This window comes from Thermobia domestica, unplaced genomic scaffold (genome assembly GCF_964235325.1).
Source record: "Thermobia domestica unplaced genomic scaffold, izTheDome1.hap1.1 HAP1_SCAFFOLD_337, whole genome shotgun sequence".
Lineage (NCBI taxonomy): Eukaryota > Metazoa > Arthropoda > Insecta > Zygentoma > Lepismatidae > Thermobia > Thermobia domestica.
In genome coordinates, this window is record NW_027656050.1 from 43,788 (window position 1) to 60,086 (window position 16,299).

Here is a 16,299-nt window from a genome sequence, read left to right on the forward strand (position 1 = left end):
AAATAGTTGTTTACCAAGCAATAAAATTCGTTAGTTGGGTTCAGGCAACAATGTTCCTAAATTTTAAAATTCCGGCTTTATTCAGTAAGCTATATAGCTATCATTTCAACATCTGTTTCAATAACTTGTATCTTGCCGAAAAGAACAGGACAATTATTGTATGTTGTAATTCTACAGGTTCTTTTTTGTGTGTGTGTTGTTTTGCAGTAGTCAAAATGAAGGACAACCATTTATTCATCAGGTTATTGGCAATGAGTACAAGGACATCCTACTTGTTTGTCCATCAGGTTAGTGGGCGGGGAAGAGGTTGTTGTCCGCAAACCATCCACCAGAACTGGTTTGAAAAACACCCTTTGTGAGGAAAAATGTGTCAGTTATCGCCGATGGGGGGAGAGAAGGTATAAGCATGTTCACACAGGATGCAGCCAAAGAGTGGCAGTGAGGGGTGGGGAAAAAATGTGTGTCACTTGTCGCAGGGTAAAAACCTGATCACACAGAATGCGGTCAAGAGATGCGGGGGAAGGGTGGGGAGCGGGTAGAAACTTGTTCACACAAGACATTGATGATGGAAAGAGAAGCGGGGGAAGGGTTGGTTCTCCCGTTCACATGGTTAAACATTGGAGGTGGAGCAAACTGGTTTTTCATGGCCAATCATATCGCAAGGTTGTTTGCATAGGGTGTAAGAAACTGAACTTCAATCTTCACCCTCAGTATTACAATGGCGCTTGGAGAGAACACAGAACCTTGCGTATCTGCGAATTTCGTACTGAGCAACGCTGAAAAATAGCAGAGTTAAGTCTGTCATTTAAGAGCCAAGCAAGCTAAACGAAAGAAGTGCAGTTCGCAACAAGAAAAATAAATGAAAATAAATAAATATTTCTTCCTTTCCTTCCTTTTTCCCTCCCATCTTAATACTTTACTCCGTAAAACAACGCACCATTAAAAATCATTGCTAAACATTGGAGCTTAAAGGGTGTAATCATATTCATTATTCATAATTTTCTAGTTCAAATAAGAGTGTTCAATTAGTTACGAGCTTTACAAGTCAGATCATAATTAAATTAATGGGGAAAAACCTTGTGGGAACTAAGGAATGCGTTCAATAACGTATACCATTGCTCTAATTATCTAAATCATAGTTTTAATTCTAATTTAATTATAATTTCGATTCAATAAACGTATTAAAGCATGTTTAAAGCTAGGAACAGCATTCAAAGCCGTATCCTCAATCAAAATCGTGTTGGATTGCGTTCAATGACGTATACCGTTGCTCTAATTATCTAAATCGTAGTTTTAATTCTAATTTGATTATAATTTCGATTCAATAAACGTATTAAATCATGTTTGAAGCTAGGAACAGCGTTCAAAACCGTATCCTCAATCAAAAATCGTGTTGGATCGCATTCAAAGCCGTATACCAATGCTCTAATTATCTAAATCAAGTTTTTAATTCTAATTTGATTATAATTTCGATTCAAGAATCGTATAGGAGCATGTTTCAACAAGAAAGAAGGTCATTCCACTTTTCCAAACAACCTCTATTGCACAAGTAATAAAACCACTTCCCCCAGAAACTTCCCCCAAGCCCGGGGCCGGTCTCCCCAAGGCCGACACGGCCATATTGACATCGAAAGTCGTTAGGTAATAAAGCAATTAAGGGGGCAATAAAAGCTATTGTCTACGACTTATAGCTTCAATACTACTACTAGGATCGTCTGTGACTAACATGCAAAGGGTCTCGAGTTCGATTTCTGTTTGAGTCAACTTCTCTTGTTTTTCGTACGTGACAAACGTCCAACAGCAACTACAGACAGTGGCCGAATTAACCGGATTTTTGCAAGGGAGGATGGATTTATGCTTCAGATGACAATAGCATGGGAAACTATGACAGTTGTTTCCAGGGACATCATTTAGGAGAAGCAGGAGGGGCAATTGCTGCCCCAAAGAATTTGAGGAATATATTATTGTAATCGATTGTCTACTAATATACTAGTGCAAAGCGTGAAAGTCTTATCTCGGTGGTGCTCTTGCCCCCTTCAAGCGAAGCCTGAAATGTCGCTCTTCGTTATAGCATACATCCGGTAGCATACATTTCATTATCATCCCCATTGTAATTCGCACATTGTTGACACATATAGACATGAAGCATCAAGAACATTTTTTTATACGACTGTGGTAACCATAATATAACTCGCGATATCAATATATTTACGGAATAGGTCACATTTTGTTGCTAGATAACACGGAAATATTTTACAACTGATTTCAACATTCTTATTCTTTCATGTATTATAAACATATGGTGAATTAATATATTTACTTGTAGTTACAAATGGCTGCTTTATTGGTTAAAGCGGAAAACAGAAAGTTAACTGTAGCGGGAATCGAACCCGAGACCCTTAATACATGAGTTGCAGATGCTCCTCACTCCACCACGCCAAACTTGATAACATTACGCGTCGTATCATATATGTGGCGAGTCGGAAACTTTAAGACTCTTTTCTCCGCTATTTCTAGCTATTGCGTTCTCCCATTTTGTAATATTAACACTTTAAATGTGCACTACTACCTGCGAAAGATGGTCCCGAAGTTCATTTACCAAAGTCTGCTTTCCCTTTGACAAACCTTTTTTGATCTAGTGATTGTTTGATTTATGTGTTGTTAGTCCTAGCCTATGCTATGTAAGACATAAACTTACAGCTTAACGCGGGGTTCAAGCTAGTGATAGGCACAAAAACATTTTTCTCTCCGTTTTTAGAAAAAACAAAACAACTCTTTTTGAAAATTTTCAAAAAGTCAATTTTTAGAAAAACGGTCTAGTTGAGGTGTTTAAATCGGTTTGGTTCTCTATCAAAAACATTTTTTTTCGTTTTTCTACAAACCGGTATCTAGTTTCCTACAAACCGGTTTCACATCCCTAATTCAAACCACACAAGTTCCAGTAATTTCGGGGGATTGCTTGCCGGGAAGTTACTTTCCCCAGGCATATCTCCCCCAATCGCACTCAACGTGGTCTACCAGTTTATGTTCACAGAATAGAATAGAATATAATATTTTATTGTCATTGAGCTTTACAAGCAATAGACAACGTGCGAATGAGATATACATATAGATACATCATCATCATAGGTATTCTGCCTTTATTGGCAGGTCACTTGCCGCAGCTGAGAAGCTTCCATGCTCCACGGTCCTCCGCTAACCTTTTCGTCTTCGCGTATGATCTTTCTGTTTTAATATCATCCATTAATTGTAGTCTCTTTCGCCCCCTCCCTCTCTTTCCCGCCACCATACCCTCTAGGACGTCCCTCATGATACAATCTCTTCTTAGGCAATGTCCCAACCAGTTTCTCTTCCTCTTCCTAATAATATCTAAAAGTGTTCTTTTCTCACCCACCATTTCTAACACTCTCTCATTCGTTTTCCGCTCGACCCAACTAATTCTTTCCATTCTTCTCCACACCCATATTTCGAAGGCTTCCAGTCGATTTTCGTCACCTTTACGTAAGGTCCACGTTTCCGCCCCATACAGTACAACACTCCACACGAAGCATTTTATGAGTCTTTTTCTCAACTCTCTCTTTTTGTTTTTCTCAACAACAAACAACTTTTTCTCAACATATAGATACAGATATAAGAAAAAAGTATTCATAACATACATACAATCAGTTATTGGTTGATATTATAATGAACAAAATAATAATATTTGAAAAAAATGACACTGCAAATTAGGACGCAATGTCTTGACATTCACTAAACTCTTGAACCGAATAAATGGATTCGTTATTATTCAATCATGTAACTTCTTCTTATAAACCTTAAACGGCAACTGCTGTATGGAGGATGTTAGTTTATTAAACAGCTTCGGTCCTATAACTAAATAACTATTTTTGATCTTCGATAATCTAATGAAGGGTATATCAATTTTTTTTACACAAATTCTTAAACACATGTACTACTTTGATTCCCGCATATTGAGACTCCATCCTAGGAGAAATCTGAAATCACCACGGTGGAGGGGCTGGGGCCCTCTCCCCCTCAGTTTTTTGAGTAATAAAAATAATTTAAGCTATTATTTATATATTTTTGGAAGTTTATTATAGTAAATTCATGATATACCAATCATAGTCTGGGTGGGCTCCCAGTTTTTACCTTCTAAATCCGCTACTGATCACCAATAATGACTTTCGTTCCTTTGGTAACCAGATAGACACGAGGGAGAGCTCTCTCTAAATATTCAACGCTGACCAGACATTTTTGTACATTTTAGCGTAAATACGTAGGCTACATGCATATATTTAATTAAACATCTTATCTATGGAAAAATCATTGACAGAATTCCTTCAATTGAGTACCTGCTAGCTACAAGTATTCATGCTCTCTAAGGCATTATTCCTCAAACTTTTTTTTTTTTTTTATTGGGAATCAGTTCACGTAACAATCTACTCTTATCATCTTTAAAAGCAAATTTATCATTCAAAAAATATGTTGGCCCTGCACCAGTAAAATTATGTTTTCAAAATAGTGTTAATTAAAATTTTGTATTTTTTATTAATAGAGGAAATCAAATTAATTTCTTTTAAAGAATTGAAAGCTGTCAAACATCTCATTAGGACACTAAAATGTGTATAATCTATTGTTTCTATAATCTATATTGGCCTTGTTTGAGAATCTCAACTGTAGTGTGTGATGAATTTATTTTTTCTTTTCTTTTCTTTCTTTTTTTTGGGGGGGGGGGAGAGGAGGATAATGTTCAGTCTAAGAAGACCAGAAGGACAGACCTCGAGAACCAATTGTGGTCCGCGGACCCCTCTTCCCCCCCTTTTTAAATGGAAATCTTGCTGAAATGCTGCTAATCTCAATCCTGTCGTGGGTTCAAATCCTGTTGTCCCTTATGAGTTTGTGTTGTCCTTTCACAAGTCGTAATAATAATTTGTTTCTCATTTGTGGAACGTAAAACTCAAAAATCCAATATATTAATTACATTAAGCGAAATACAGATATTTAAAAGAAAAAAAAATGTTATAAGTGAGTTTTAAGATATTGAAGAATCCATATTATTTTCTTATATACCTGTAATTACCTGTAATAATGGACTGTACTTGAGAAAGTTAGGAGGATGATCCACATATATATTTATTTTATTATTATTATTTTTTTTCTTTTAAATGATGTAGTTTGGGCAAGAGTGCGTTTTCCGATCGGACCTCCAGCTGACGGCGCAGGAAGGCGAGACATGCTCCTGACGCAGTATGACGTCAGCGAGGAAGGGGTAAGCTCGAGCTTGGAAGGTTCAATAAAGTCTATTGCAGGCGGAGCAGTCTCAGAGTCGTAACGGCTCTGGACCGAGAAGCCTGAGAGAGGAGCTTGTGTGAATGGATTAGTGAGTGTGTGTGTTCCAACTCTTTTTTTGTACGAATAAAAAAGAGGGGAGCAATATTAATACAAGAAAAAATATTATTATTGTTTTACTTGTACGGTGACTGTGAAGGAAGAATACCACCGGTGTACACAGAACAAGGAAAGAAAAAAAGTGGTTGAAGAACCTCCATGTTATATGGATAACCAGTTTGGTGCGCATCAGCAGCTAAGGCTTTCGTAAAACGCACATATTTGTCTGTTTATTCGCTTGTTTCACTGTTCGTGTTCCCAAAACAAGTGCCTCTCTATAATCTTTGCTTGGTGCGAGCGGTTCGACATTGAGAAAGCAACAGCGCACGCCGGAAGTTACCTGCAATAGCTTCGACATAGAAAAAAAAAAAAGTATTCAGTGCGAATAACAAAATCGTGTTTCAGTGTTCTCTTTTTTTTTTCATATCGCATTTGGAACCACCCTTCAGGAAAAGGTGAACGAACAGGAATCCAAGACGACGGCGACAACGTAGTTCATAAGGGAGGGAGGAGGAAGAAATCTTTCGTCAAGAGTTCCATTACATTTACAGTGCCTCGTGAAGAAATACCAATATGGCGAACGAGGTTAGTCGTGTTTTTTTTCTTCTCTCCTACGCTCAATTTCATGAAAAGTGGCAAATAAGAAAAGGTAATGTTGTAGAAAGTGTAGTTTTGATTTGTAAGCAGTGCTTTTTCTTACCCCATTTCACCTGCTTTGAAGAAGAATTTTGTTTTGCGGTTTCACAGATAAGAATTCCCAAACCGCAGAAATGCTTTGTGATAGTTGTATTTAAAGTGATTTATTTATATGTATCTATATACGTGTCCAACTTAACGTGGCAGACAGGGAATAAATTATCTTCCTTGGCGAATTTCTTTTAAGAGCAGATACAGGAGTACAGTTTGTAAGTACTTTTTGTTTGTTTTAATGTTTCACTGTGTACCCTGTGTGGCAATAATTGTCTTAGAATAGAAAGTACCTACTGAATGGTTCTCCTGCCATAGTTGATTAAACTACATATAAAGTAAGAACGCTTGACGTGTTTTTACCTGCATCGCGGAATAAATTGTTTATATTTGTGAATTTGTCTGACTTCGGACTTTTATGGGCACTGTTACCGTCAGGTATGCGTGTGTGAATAGATGGGTTTGGTTTAGCAGAATTTGCGAACGAACAACATGGCGAAATGCGTAAATATTCGAAATGCACAGAACAGTTCATTTTTGCTACTTAATTGTTTGTTCTAGTTAGGTGTATATGTTTTGTATTATTATTCCAGAGATTGCTTTGGAATGAGTTGTCTCAATGTTCGAACAGTGGCAACTCTTGAGAAACTGCATCTGTTAAAAATTCACTTTTATCGCTTCAAACTAAGGAAATAAACCCTAGTGTTCCTTCTTTTATGCATCAGTTAAGCACATTTCCCTTAGTTTGAAGCAATAGACGTTTAATTTTTACCGATGTGACTTCCCTCAGGAGCCACCACTTGGGCCAAATGTATTTACCTACGAATAGTGGACGGGTATAGATAGATGTAACATGATGTAGAAGATTGGGCTAATTGAGATCTTATTTTACCGTAGATGTTTGGATTTAATTTTTAATATATGGAATTATGATTAACTTCGGTCCGTACTACAATTCCACTTTTCATTTCGCTGGACTGTTTTTAAGTCGATACGCTGGAGTGATTTCTCGAGTTTGTAGTGTTGGTAAATGTTACGGAAAGTGATTTCGCTACATTGCATGTTCAAGCATTAAACAGGTTGTATTCAAATTTGCAGTATAATGGGATTAACGGGTATTGAATACGATAAGGTAAATTTAGTTATAATGGTTCCATTTATTCAGGGTGGTATTTGTTAAATATTGAGATGATGATAGTGTCCTAGAAAACTCGGAGTTGCATATATTTGCCTAAATCTTCAGTTCTGATCTATGACAAAGAAATCAATAATCAAACTACTTTCTCATCGATCACCACTTTTTATTTTTCTTGACATAATTAAATAATGCTTTACGTGAGTCGCGCGGAAGTCATACTTTAGTTTATAAGCACCAAGTGGACCATACTTCCTATAAACTCGGAAGGTACAAAACTACTGTTGGGCCTGTTTATAATTTTTGCTGTAGTAGTTAAGCTTTCGTGGTCCTAAACGTTTTCTTAGTGTGACCTGAATATTGGTGATCCCCGCAGATATGTTTTTCTCGTTGCCATTGGAGGTCGGTCTTAGATGTCAGTTTTCGGAAACTGTTTGGCTGATTCGTCGTGAAGGATCAGAACTTCGCCTCAAAGTATTTTTGTAATCTGTAAATGTAGTCGTATAGTTAGCGTACCTGCCTTTAGTGTTCCCGTGTTTTATTTTCAATGGTATCACTCATTGCCCCAGGATCGTGAGGCAAAAGGAAATCAGTATTTGGGAATTTACGTAGTATTCACACATCACCTAACTAATAGAGGTCTATCCGGTTTTAGTCCTTCGTCCCGATTGTTAATTCATTTTTTTTTTTTTTTTAAATAGGTGAAGTCAACTTTTAACAAATGGTTAGATAAATTCGTTTCTTAGTCTTAAGTTCCTTATAGCTAAAGCTTTTTTTTAAATTTTTTTTTTTTTTTTTTTTTTTTTTTTAAATGAAAGATAAACATCAGTGAAGTCTTCCTGATTATGCACCACTTTAAGAGGGTGCACCTAGTATGGGTTAAGAGGGTCGATTTTACACTTTGCTATATAGTATACCTCGAGTCATATGAAGTTTTTTGAAAAATAGTTCAGTATAAATGTCAGGTACTTTAATGTGGGGCATGGAATTTTGGTCTGAATCTAGTAGCAAGGGGTCAGAGATTGGTCTCAAAAACCTATAGACAAAGTAAAAAAAAAAATTAAAAAAAAAAAAAATTGCTGTCATTTTCGCGTCCTATTATAATTTAGCTGTACCGTCATGACCATATGAGAATTGAAATTTATTCTATTAATAAACTAAAACTAAGGAAAGGACAACCATTATTAATAGGAATTACAACTGTAATGTACTCATGGAGCTTCTATTTGTAGAGCTGTACTAAGGCATCTGTTGTTCACATGAAACAATTCGCCATTTGAGAAAATGTCAGACCAGAGATACACATGAAGAATGTTTATAGCCCATGTTAACTTCTGTTCCTTCTTAAGTATCAAATCAGGGATTTTAACATTTTTTTTTCCCTCTCACTCATCAGTGTTACATTGCTCATCGAGAATTTCGGCATTATTTTGTTATAGTTCCCGTATTTGATTTAGTGGCAGGGATGTTTTAGTTACATGTCCTGTACCGACACACACACTCTCTCTCTTCTTTCATTGTAATTGAAGGCAGGGCTTAAGTTTAGAGTTGCCCCTCCAGTCTGAAGGTGCCCTTGGACTTTGCAACATACAAAAAACAGTGCTTAAAGTATTAAAAATTTTACATTTCACTTGACTTCAGTACTCTGTGGGCTTCACAAAAATTTAAAAGGTTTTCTTCATTATTCTTGCGCATCCGTTATACCTGTTCGCCATATTCGCCATATTTTACAAGCACCATGCTGCTGGAACCTTCCGCGAATGCTTCCGCATCCAGCAAATAGTACTAACTTCTACATATCTTTTCTCGTATTAAACATAACTATCCTGCCGAACTTACATTCCTAAACGTCAAATAAAAACTTCAAATTATCATTTCTTACCTCATTTCTCTTGTAAATTTTCCTGATTTTTATAAAAAGCGGAGGGGTAACTCTAAACTTAACCCGAAGGCAGTGCAAGGCCTGATTTAAATTGTCCTTGTAGATCATAAACTTGCTAAGGTTGATAGTAGCATAGAAAGACGCGACAGGAAATAATTACCTATGCGAATTTTCTCATACTTCCCGTTAATTGCATGTGATGCTTATAAGACTATAGCTGAGGCCATTCAATCGTTCCAGTAATTGCTTAATTTTTATATATATATACCACATATTATCCATGGTTGCTCACAAATTCAATTTAACAAACTAGTTCCTACCGCGAGGCTTAGAATGTTCACGCTTTTTGCTTTCATGTTTTCACTTTTTTTAAGCAATAAAAATGTAATTATCATGAACTCTGTATAATAGACTATTGACTTGAAAATGTTTCGTAAAATATTTGTCTTTCAAGGTGTCTAGAGAAATCTTTTAGGGGCGGACAATAAATGAATCTCAAAACCACATTTTATCATAATTTACAGAATAGTTAGCGGGTGCTGTTCATTAAATAATACTTTTTAACATAATTACTGAATTAAATTTAACATAATTACTGAATTAATTACTTAATTACTGAACTAATTTCCGCAAATTATTTTAAGCACTATAAAGAAAGAGATAAATGTCAGCAGACTTAACTAGACAGGAGGTTGCTATATTTATAGCGAGGTGGTTTCTTAATATAGAAAAGAATATCTTCGTAAATTATCAATTAAACATGTACCGGTAAAACTAACGTAGAATAGAATAAGTCTGTTCTTGCTGGGATTTGACTTCAACACCATTCTGAATGAAACCTGTTCGACTCTTTTTCTCAATTGCAATTTCATAGGAATGATCTGTGCAACTCTCAGCATACTACTTTAATATTTGATGTGTTTCTCAGGTACTGTATATTAAGAATCTCATTCGCAAAGCATGTTAGCGCGATTTATTTGAAAGCTTGCAGGCTATCTTGACATTCAAGAACGATGTATTTGAGTGTTGCCGGATTTTATAAGATATCAAAATGGCGTATGGTGTGTTGAGGTTAGGGTTAAAATTTTCAATACTGCGGACATCTTATAATCGTATTTACAGAAAAATATGGTCAGGCGTGATATTATTACCCTAATTCATTAACTTTACATTTTGTCCTTATTGCATATGCTGATTTATTCCTTCATTACTAAGAAAAATGGATAATGCATTGTAGATACATAAAGCATATTACATTATTATTCATGATGGTTTCATTTTCTGCATTGATCAGGTTCCGCGTGTGGTAGTTTCATGTTTATATTCAAGAAGCCACGAGCTTTTCACTAGAGTTCTTAATTCTTCGTTGAGCATGGAATGCTATTATAGCTGGATTAAAACTAGCTAGTACCAATGCTTCTTTATGTGAAGTTAGCTAATATAATAATAGCTTAGTGTAAATAACGCGTTCCGGTAACGAGACGTGTGTGACCCATTTCAAAATTGAATAATACTATAATCGTAGTTCTGAAGTTGCTCAATCGAGATAATCGTTCACTGCAGGTCATTCGTTCAATCGCTCGCGACATCTGTCGCTTAAGTATGTTTCCTCGAGCTGTCCCTAGATGACTCTGTAGTCAGTCCCTTTATCAAACGTTATGTTCATTTATCTCATTCTAGTGTTCCATTTGGATTTTTGAATCTTTTGTACACATAGTCGATTAAATTTCACTTACCTATCCTGTATTTAAACAAATTCCAAGATGATAATAAAAAGAAAGAAAAAAATATGTCTGCCCGTACGGAAGTAGATTGGCCATTACTTCACCTAGGCCTATATCTAAACTAATTCCGAGATTTAAAAAGAAAATCATTATGGTTGCTTATATGGAAGTCTACTGGCCGTATTCTTACCGTTGCGGTTTTGCTTCTATATGTGGCATGCCGTTTTATAATAAATGCAGTAACTAGCAAGAGTAACTTGATTGTCATTGTGTTGGAGGTATTCTAAGATGGCACAGGAATCAGAAATGATGGCAGTTTTTCGTTTGAATTAATTCCAGTAGGGTACGTATATAATTAAGGAATTGGGTTACATTAATGTAAGTATCTCTTGCATTGCCTTAAGTTGCGAAAGACTTAAGACTCAAGCCAAACCAGAATAATTAAAAATCAGTAGAAGAGAACACTTGCATTGTCGAGCCTAGCTTTTGTTTGGGCTGTTCGTGAATATACTATGTTACTTCCTATCATTTGTAACAAATGTATGTGAAACATTAAATCACTTAAAATACTTAATTGAACCCACCCTATTCGATAGAGATTTAGGAGTGACTTAGTGTATCAATAATCAGTCAGCCATTTCTGAATAAGTGTCTGTATCTCGTTGTCGAGAGATCTTTACTCTGCTCATGATACTATAGCCGGCATTATGCATATTGGTTTTGTGTGTCCTGTAAAATTATTTCGAAAAGGGTGGATCAATCCGAATACAATTTTCAATAATGATTGGAAAGTTTGTGTCAAAGGAAGTTTGCAGTCAAGTTGGTACAGTCAGAAACAATATTAAGTATAGGTTGAAGATATAAGATATGATAGCTCCAACCTATATTTAATGTTGTTTCTGATTGTACGTTTGACAGTGAGAATGAAAGCTATATTCTAGCTGAAATATATAGTGTTGTAATACCCTTAGCCAGTTAGCCAGCCATTCTAACACACCAACTGCAGAGCGACGAACGTAAATGATTATTGCAACGGTTATGAGTACGTCTGAAATAAAGTAATACCTGTATCGAAATTTTGTCCGATTGTCATTTGGTTCCGAATTCGATTTCCAGAAGGAACACGCACTAATCAGAGTTACTCCAGCATCATTATGCAGTTGTCGGTTATAACATTTAGTATGGTGTGAGGGGAGAGAGAGTTGTTAAAGTGTCTAAATGTAGAAACCATTGCGGAAGCTTTTACAAGGTAAAAATATGTCAAGCGTTGTTTTGTTCTTGTAGTAAGCTTTGTGTGTTAATAGTGTTTATGACTTGTTTTTTTACTTTTTAAACCCTTTTTTTATTAATGTTTATGTACCCAAAAGGCCCATTGTTTTAGTTTTGCCAATGTGACTAGAAGCCCCCATTTATGTTTCAGCATGGGCGCACCGATTCGTACCGCGTAGCAACGACACCATCCATTCCAGATGACAACAAGACAGCTGATGGGAGGGACAAGGTATCAATATCTGAAAGAAGTTTTGCTTCTCTCGTTCTTTTCCTCTTTTTATGTCGATGTTTATTGGTGATGGTGGTGTATCTTTTTGTAATTTTTCTTTCTAATCATCTCTTTGGCACAGTTGTTTCTTTTATTTTGTTGTTTATGGCTTTCTGTTAATCACGGCTTTTGTATTTAATTATGTGGTGATGGCGACTTACTTATGATACTTTTCTTCCAGGGAATTTAATGTTCTTTATGTAACATTTGTACTCCTTTTTCATATAATCACGTGTACACATCTGTTTTTTTCTATCTCATATGTATGCACTTCTGTATTTACTAATATTTGACATTCTCTTTTAACATACGTAATTCCTTAAGAATCTTGAAATTGCGGCGGTAAACTGTAAAAGTTTGTGTGAACTCCTCTGTGTTATTAACATTAAAACTTTTCATATTATTTAACATATCTGTCGGACGACTATGTACGACGAATTGACTGGTACACAAGTTACGGTACTTCCTAATTTTCGTAAGTGGGACGACATATGTTTTTGTTTCCCGTAATTCAAAGTTCGATCAGAAATTAAAAACACTGTGCAAGTAGTTTCATTCTTGGATAGATATGGTTAATAGAAACTGTCGAGGTACTTTTAAAGTTTAAATGGAATGACCTTTATTTCATTGCTAATAAGATTTTGAGTCGCCTGTTAAAAAAATAGTTTTCCGCCGCAATTCTGCCTAGGATATCGATCGCTTTTAACATGGGTGATACTAATATTCTGATACATATTGTAAGCTGAGACTTCATTATAATTTACATGGTTTAAAGATATGACCAAGTTTTCATATGTCCAACAAATATTTCATGTATACTTTTAAAGTTTATAAGGATCTGAACTGGGCCAGTCCATGTTTAGTTTTTGTTAGCGTAGAGAATTATTTACGATGTTACCCTGTGTCAAAAGAAACTGATCTTGTTGGCCCATTTGTTCTGAAGCTGTTGACATGTGAGCATACGATTTTGAATCGTCCTCAGAAGTGAAGTGTGTACCTAGAGTTCTGCCATCTTACAAATCAACAGAAGGGTGGATTTTAGAAACCCGTATGCATTATTGTCATTGTCCTCGCAAATGAATGACCAAACCATCGTGGAAATAATCAACTTCGTATGTCAGCTTCTAAACTACATCTTTTTCAACTCTTGCTTCCTTTTCTTAGCATAAAGGATCATTGTTTCTTCCAAATGAGATCTAGTTTATTTGAAATTTCAAAACTAAATGCAATTTAAGGTATCATCTCGTAAAATCTAGTATAGTATTTACAGTATGTATGTAGGCTAGAATAATATTCAAGCTCCGTAATTTTGCACAAACTGAAGTTGAACTTGGCGTTACTCAAAATCTAGGAGTGTTTGGCACGAATTCCGTAACAGCCTATACCCGAAGTTCTCGTGTAAAAATGTAACTAGCACGTTAGGTCTGTATGGACAAGAAGTTTCGTCATGCGCACTAGATCTTTGGTCTTTTTAACCCCAAACACAAATTACTTCAAATATCAAGGGGAAATTCTCGATTTTTTTTCCCAGCTGTTTTCTTAATTCACAGTAACCTACTTCTTAAAACTGCGTTGCGTTTCAGTCAAGTGTGTGTGTGTGTGGTGATCACGTTCACACACATCGAACTTATAGCCTATAATGTACACATGCTGGGCTTACGATTTTCAAATACTGAAGTGAGGTGTTCCTTGTATTCGCAGTGAAGTTTGAAATTATTTTGCTGAGTCTGGCTGAAAGATTAATTGAAATTTGATTTGATTAGGAGTTACTTCTGGAACTTGACCCATTGAGAGTAGTCAGATCGCCAGGATTCTACAAACTCTTCTTAAGAGTTTTACACTAGATAAAAAGAATGGCAATTCACCGGTTACAAAATGTGTTGTTATCTTCAAATTATATCTATAGGTCAAGGTTTTGTGCGTAATCTTTCGATACTTTCATGTTTCTTGTGACGTAATTTTCTTTTCGTCATACAATCACAAGTAATATCCCTTATGTCAGTGACGTGTATGGTTCTTATTCTCATCCTTTTTCACTTCATACTAATGACCAATATTTGTAAATTTGTTTCCTTCTTATTTGTATTCTGTAAAAGTACAGCTATATTTGATGCGAGTACTGTTATGTAGATTTAACCAAGGTAACCATAATTGAGTTGATATACTATCGATATGCCTCATAATTATCATGGCGAGGAGTTCAAAAACTGTCTGACCAGTAGAATTGGAGCGTGTATATTTTCAGACTTTACGATTGTGGCTTTTAGGATATTCGGTTGTGTATTTCCCAATCTTCCAGAATGTGTTCTTTCAAATTGTGCAGTGTACAGTCATGTGAATTTTCAAATGTAATTCCCAAGAAGCTTTTGAGGGTAATTGTACAAAATGAGAGAAATTGTAGTTCTAAGAGTACTTGCTTGTGATCAAGTGCTTCTAATTTCTACTCCTTTGCTTCAGTTATATTCCGAATTTGATTTTTAGTTTTAGATTCCGTAAGTTATTGCATAGAGAAAAGTGCTAAATAGGTGTCATTTTCCAAGGAGTAGTAACTCACTATAGAGGGTAATAAATGCTGTCTCATAGGCTGAATCGAGCAATATTGAATACTAGAACACTCAGGTTGAACCCTTTAAGTATGAACCCTTATATATACAGGCCCTCCGCAATATAGAGCTGAAGGCAGATTGAGTGGATGCCGTAAATATCCCCCATAAAGCTTGGTAGTAGTGTTGTTGCAATTAAATTGAAATTGCAGATAAAAAGTATTAAAATTTAAAAGATACCATTTTTTTCTGTTTTTATTTTAAAACAAAAAAACAATTTGCAAAAATAGTTTTATGAAAAGACTTCATTTTTCGAAAGCAACTTGTCCCCAAATATTTCACACTCTGAGGGGTTAATGCAAACTGGTGACTATTAAGACCGCTGCTGTGTATTGTAAACTGCATGAGTAAAACTAACTCGCCGCGAATTCTTTTCCAATTCCTTCATTGGGAGAGGGAAAATTTTAGCCAATTAGAAATAGTTGTTGAAAATTTTTCAAATATTTAAAAACTTGAAATTGAAAAATTTTCGAATAAGTGTACACGAAAGAACGTCTCATGTGACTACTAAGCACCATTTCTTAATTCTTGCTGATTGTTACAATATAAGTGAGTATATTTGCTCTTAGATCAAAATGCTACAAATTTTGTGCTAGAATTGTGGTATCTCAAATTGAATCACATCGTGCATCACTGTCTTGATACAGATTCTACGTAATATTATTAAGTAGTGTTAAGTTACTTTTTTCTAACTGTGCTGAGTTAGAGGTCCTATACAGACCTGGGAATGGTACTTAAGTATATAGATATACTTAAGCAGCTGCGTTAAGCAGACATATTGAGTTCTATTTTCCACTGCTGTAGCAATGTAGGGGTAGTTTCTTCTTTTTTCTATTTATCGAGTGTAAAAGTACATTTATTCTCCCGAATTATTCCTTGATATCTAGTCGACGTGGAAACTGAACCCTTGCCATGAATCTATTGCGAAATCGAGCGTACTCAAGTTTCCGATAAGTGGCAGTTCGGAAGCTAGAAGTACATCCTTACAAAAGTGTGTAGTTCACTGTTGTATATAGAAACTCCTATTACGAAATTAATTTGAAATAGTCTTTCGTTCCACGTAGATCAACAGCTTTACAACCTTTGGCAAGATTGACACTAGTTAGGAATGTTGGCACTATCGTATCAGCGCTTATGATAGTATCGTTTTAACGGTCTTTAAAATCAGTTTCTCATGTCTCGTATGAAATTTACGATTAAAAGTTTATTATAGTTAGTGGTTGTTTTAAGAGATTGGCTATTTGTGAAGAAGAAATTTAAAATAGAATTTTCAGTTTTGTAGAAAATAAAACTCCCCAAATTTTGAGATTGTTCTGGATACGTTCTTTCCTGTACATGTG

The 16,299-nt window shown here is 35.6% G+C and overlaps 1 protein-coding gene across 4 annotated transcripts in view; it reads left to right on the forward strand.

Moving 5' to 3' along the window:
* The first annotated feature begins 5,288 nt into the window (after nucleotides 1–5,288).
* The window catches only part of Atpalpha (sodium/potassium-transporting ATPase subunit alpha), a 101,975-nt gene continuing 90,964 nt past the window's right edge, over nucleotides 5,289–16,299 (forward strand). For 3 of the 4 annotated variants that reach the window (XM_081747566.1, XM_081747564.1, XM_081747565.1), the window contains exons 1-2: nucleotides 5,289–5,973; nucleotides 12,237–12,317. In XM_081747566.1, the coding sequence (XP_081603692.1) occupies nucleotides 5,962–5,973; nucleotides 12,237–12,317 (93 nt within the window). In that variant the 5' untranslated portion in view covers nucleotides 5,289–5,961. The remainder of the gene's footprint in view (nucleotides 5,974–12,236; nucleotides 12,318–16,299) is intronic. The other variant, XM_081747567.1, reaches the window with a different exon arrangement.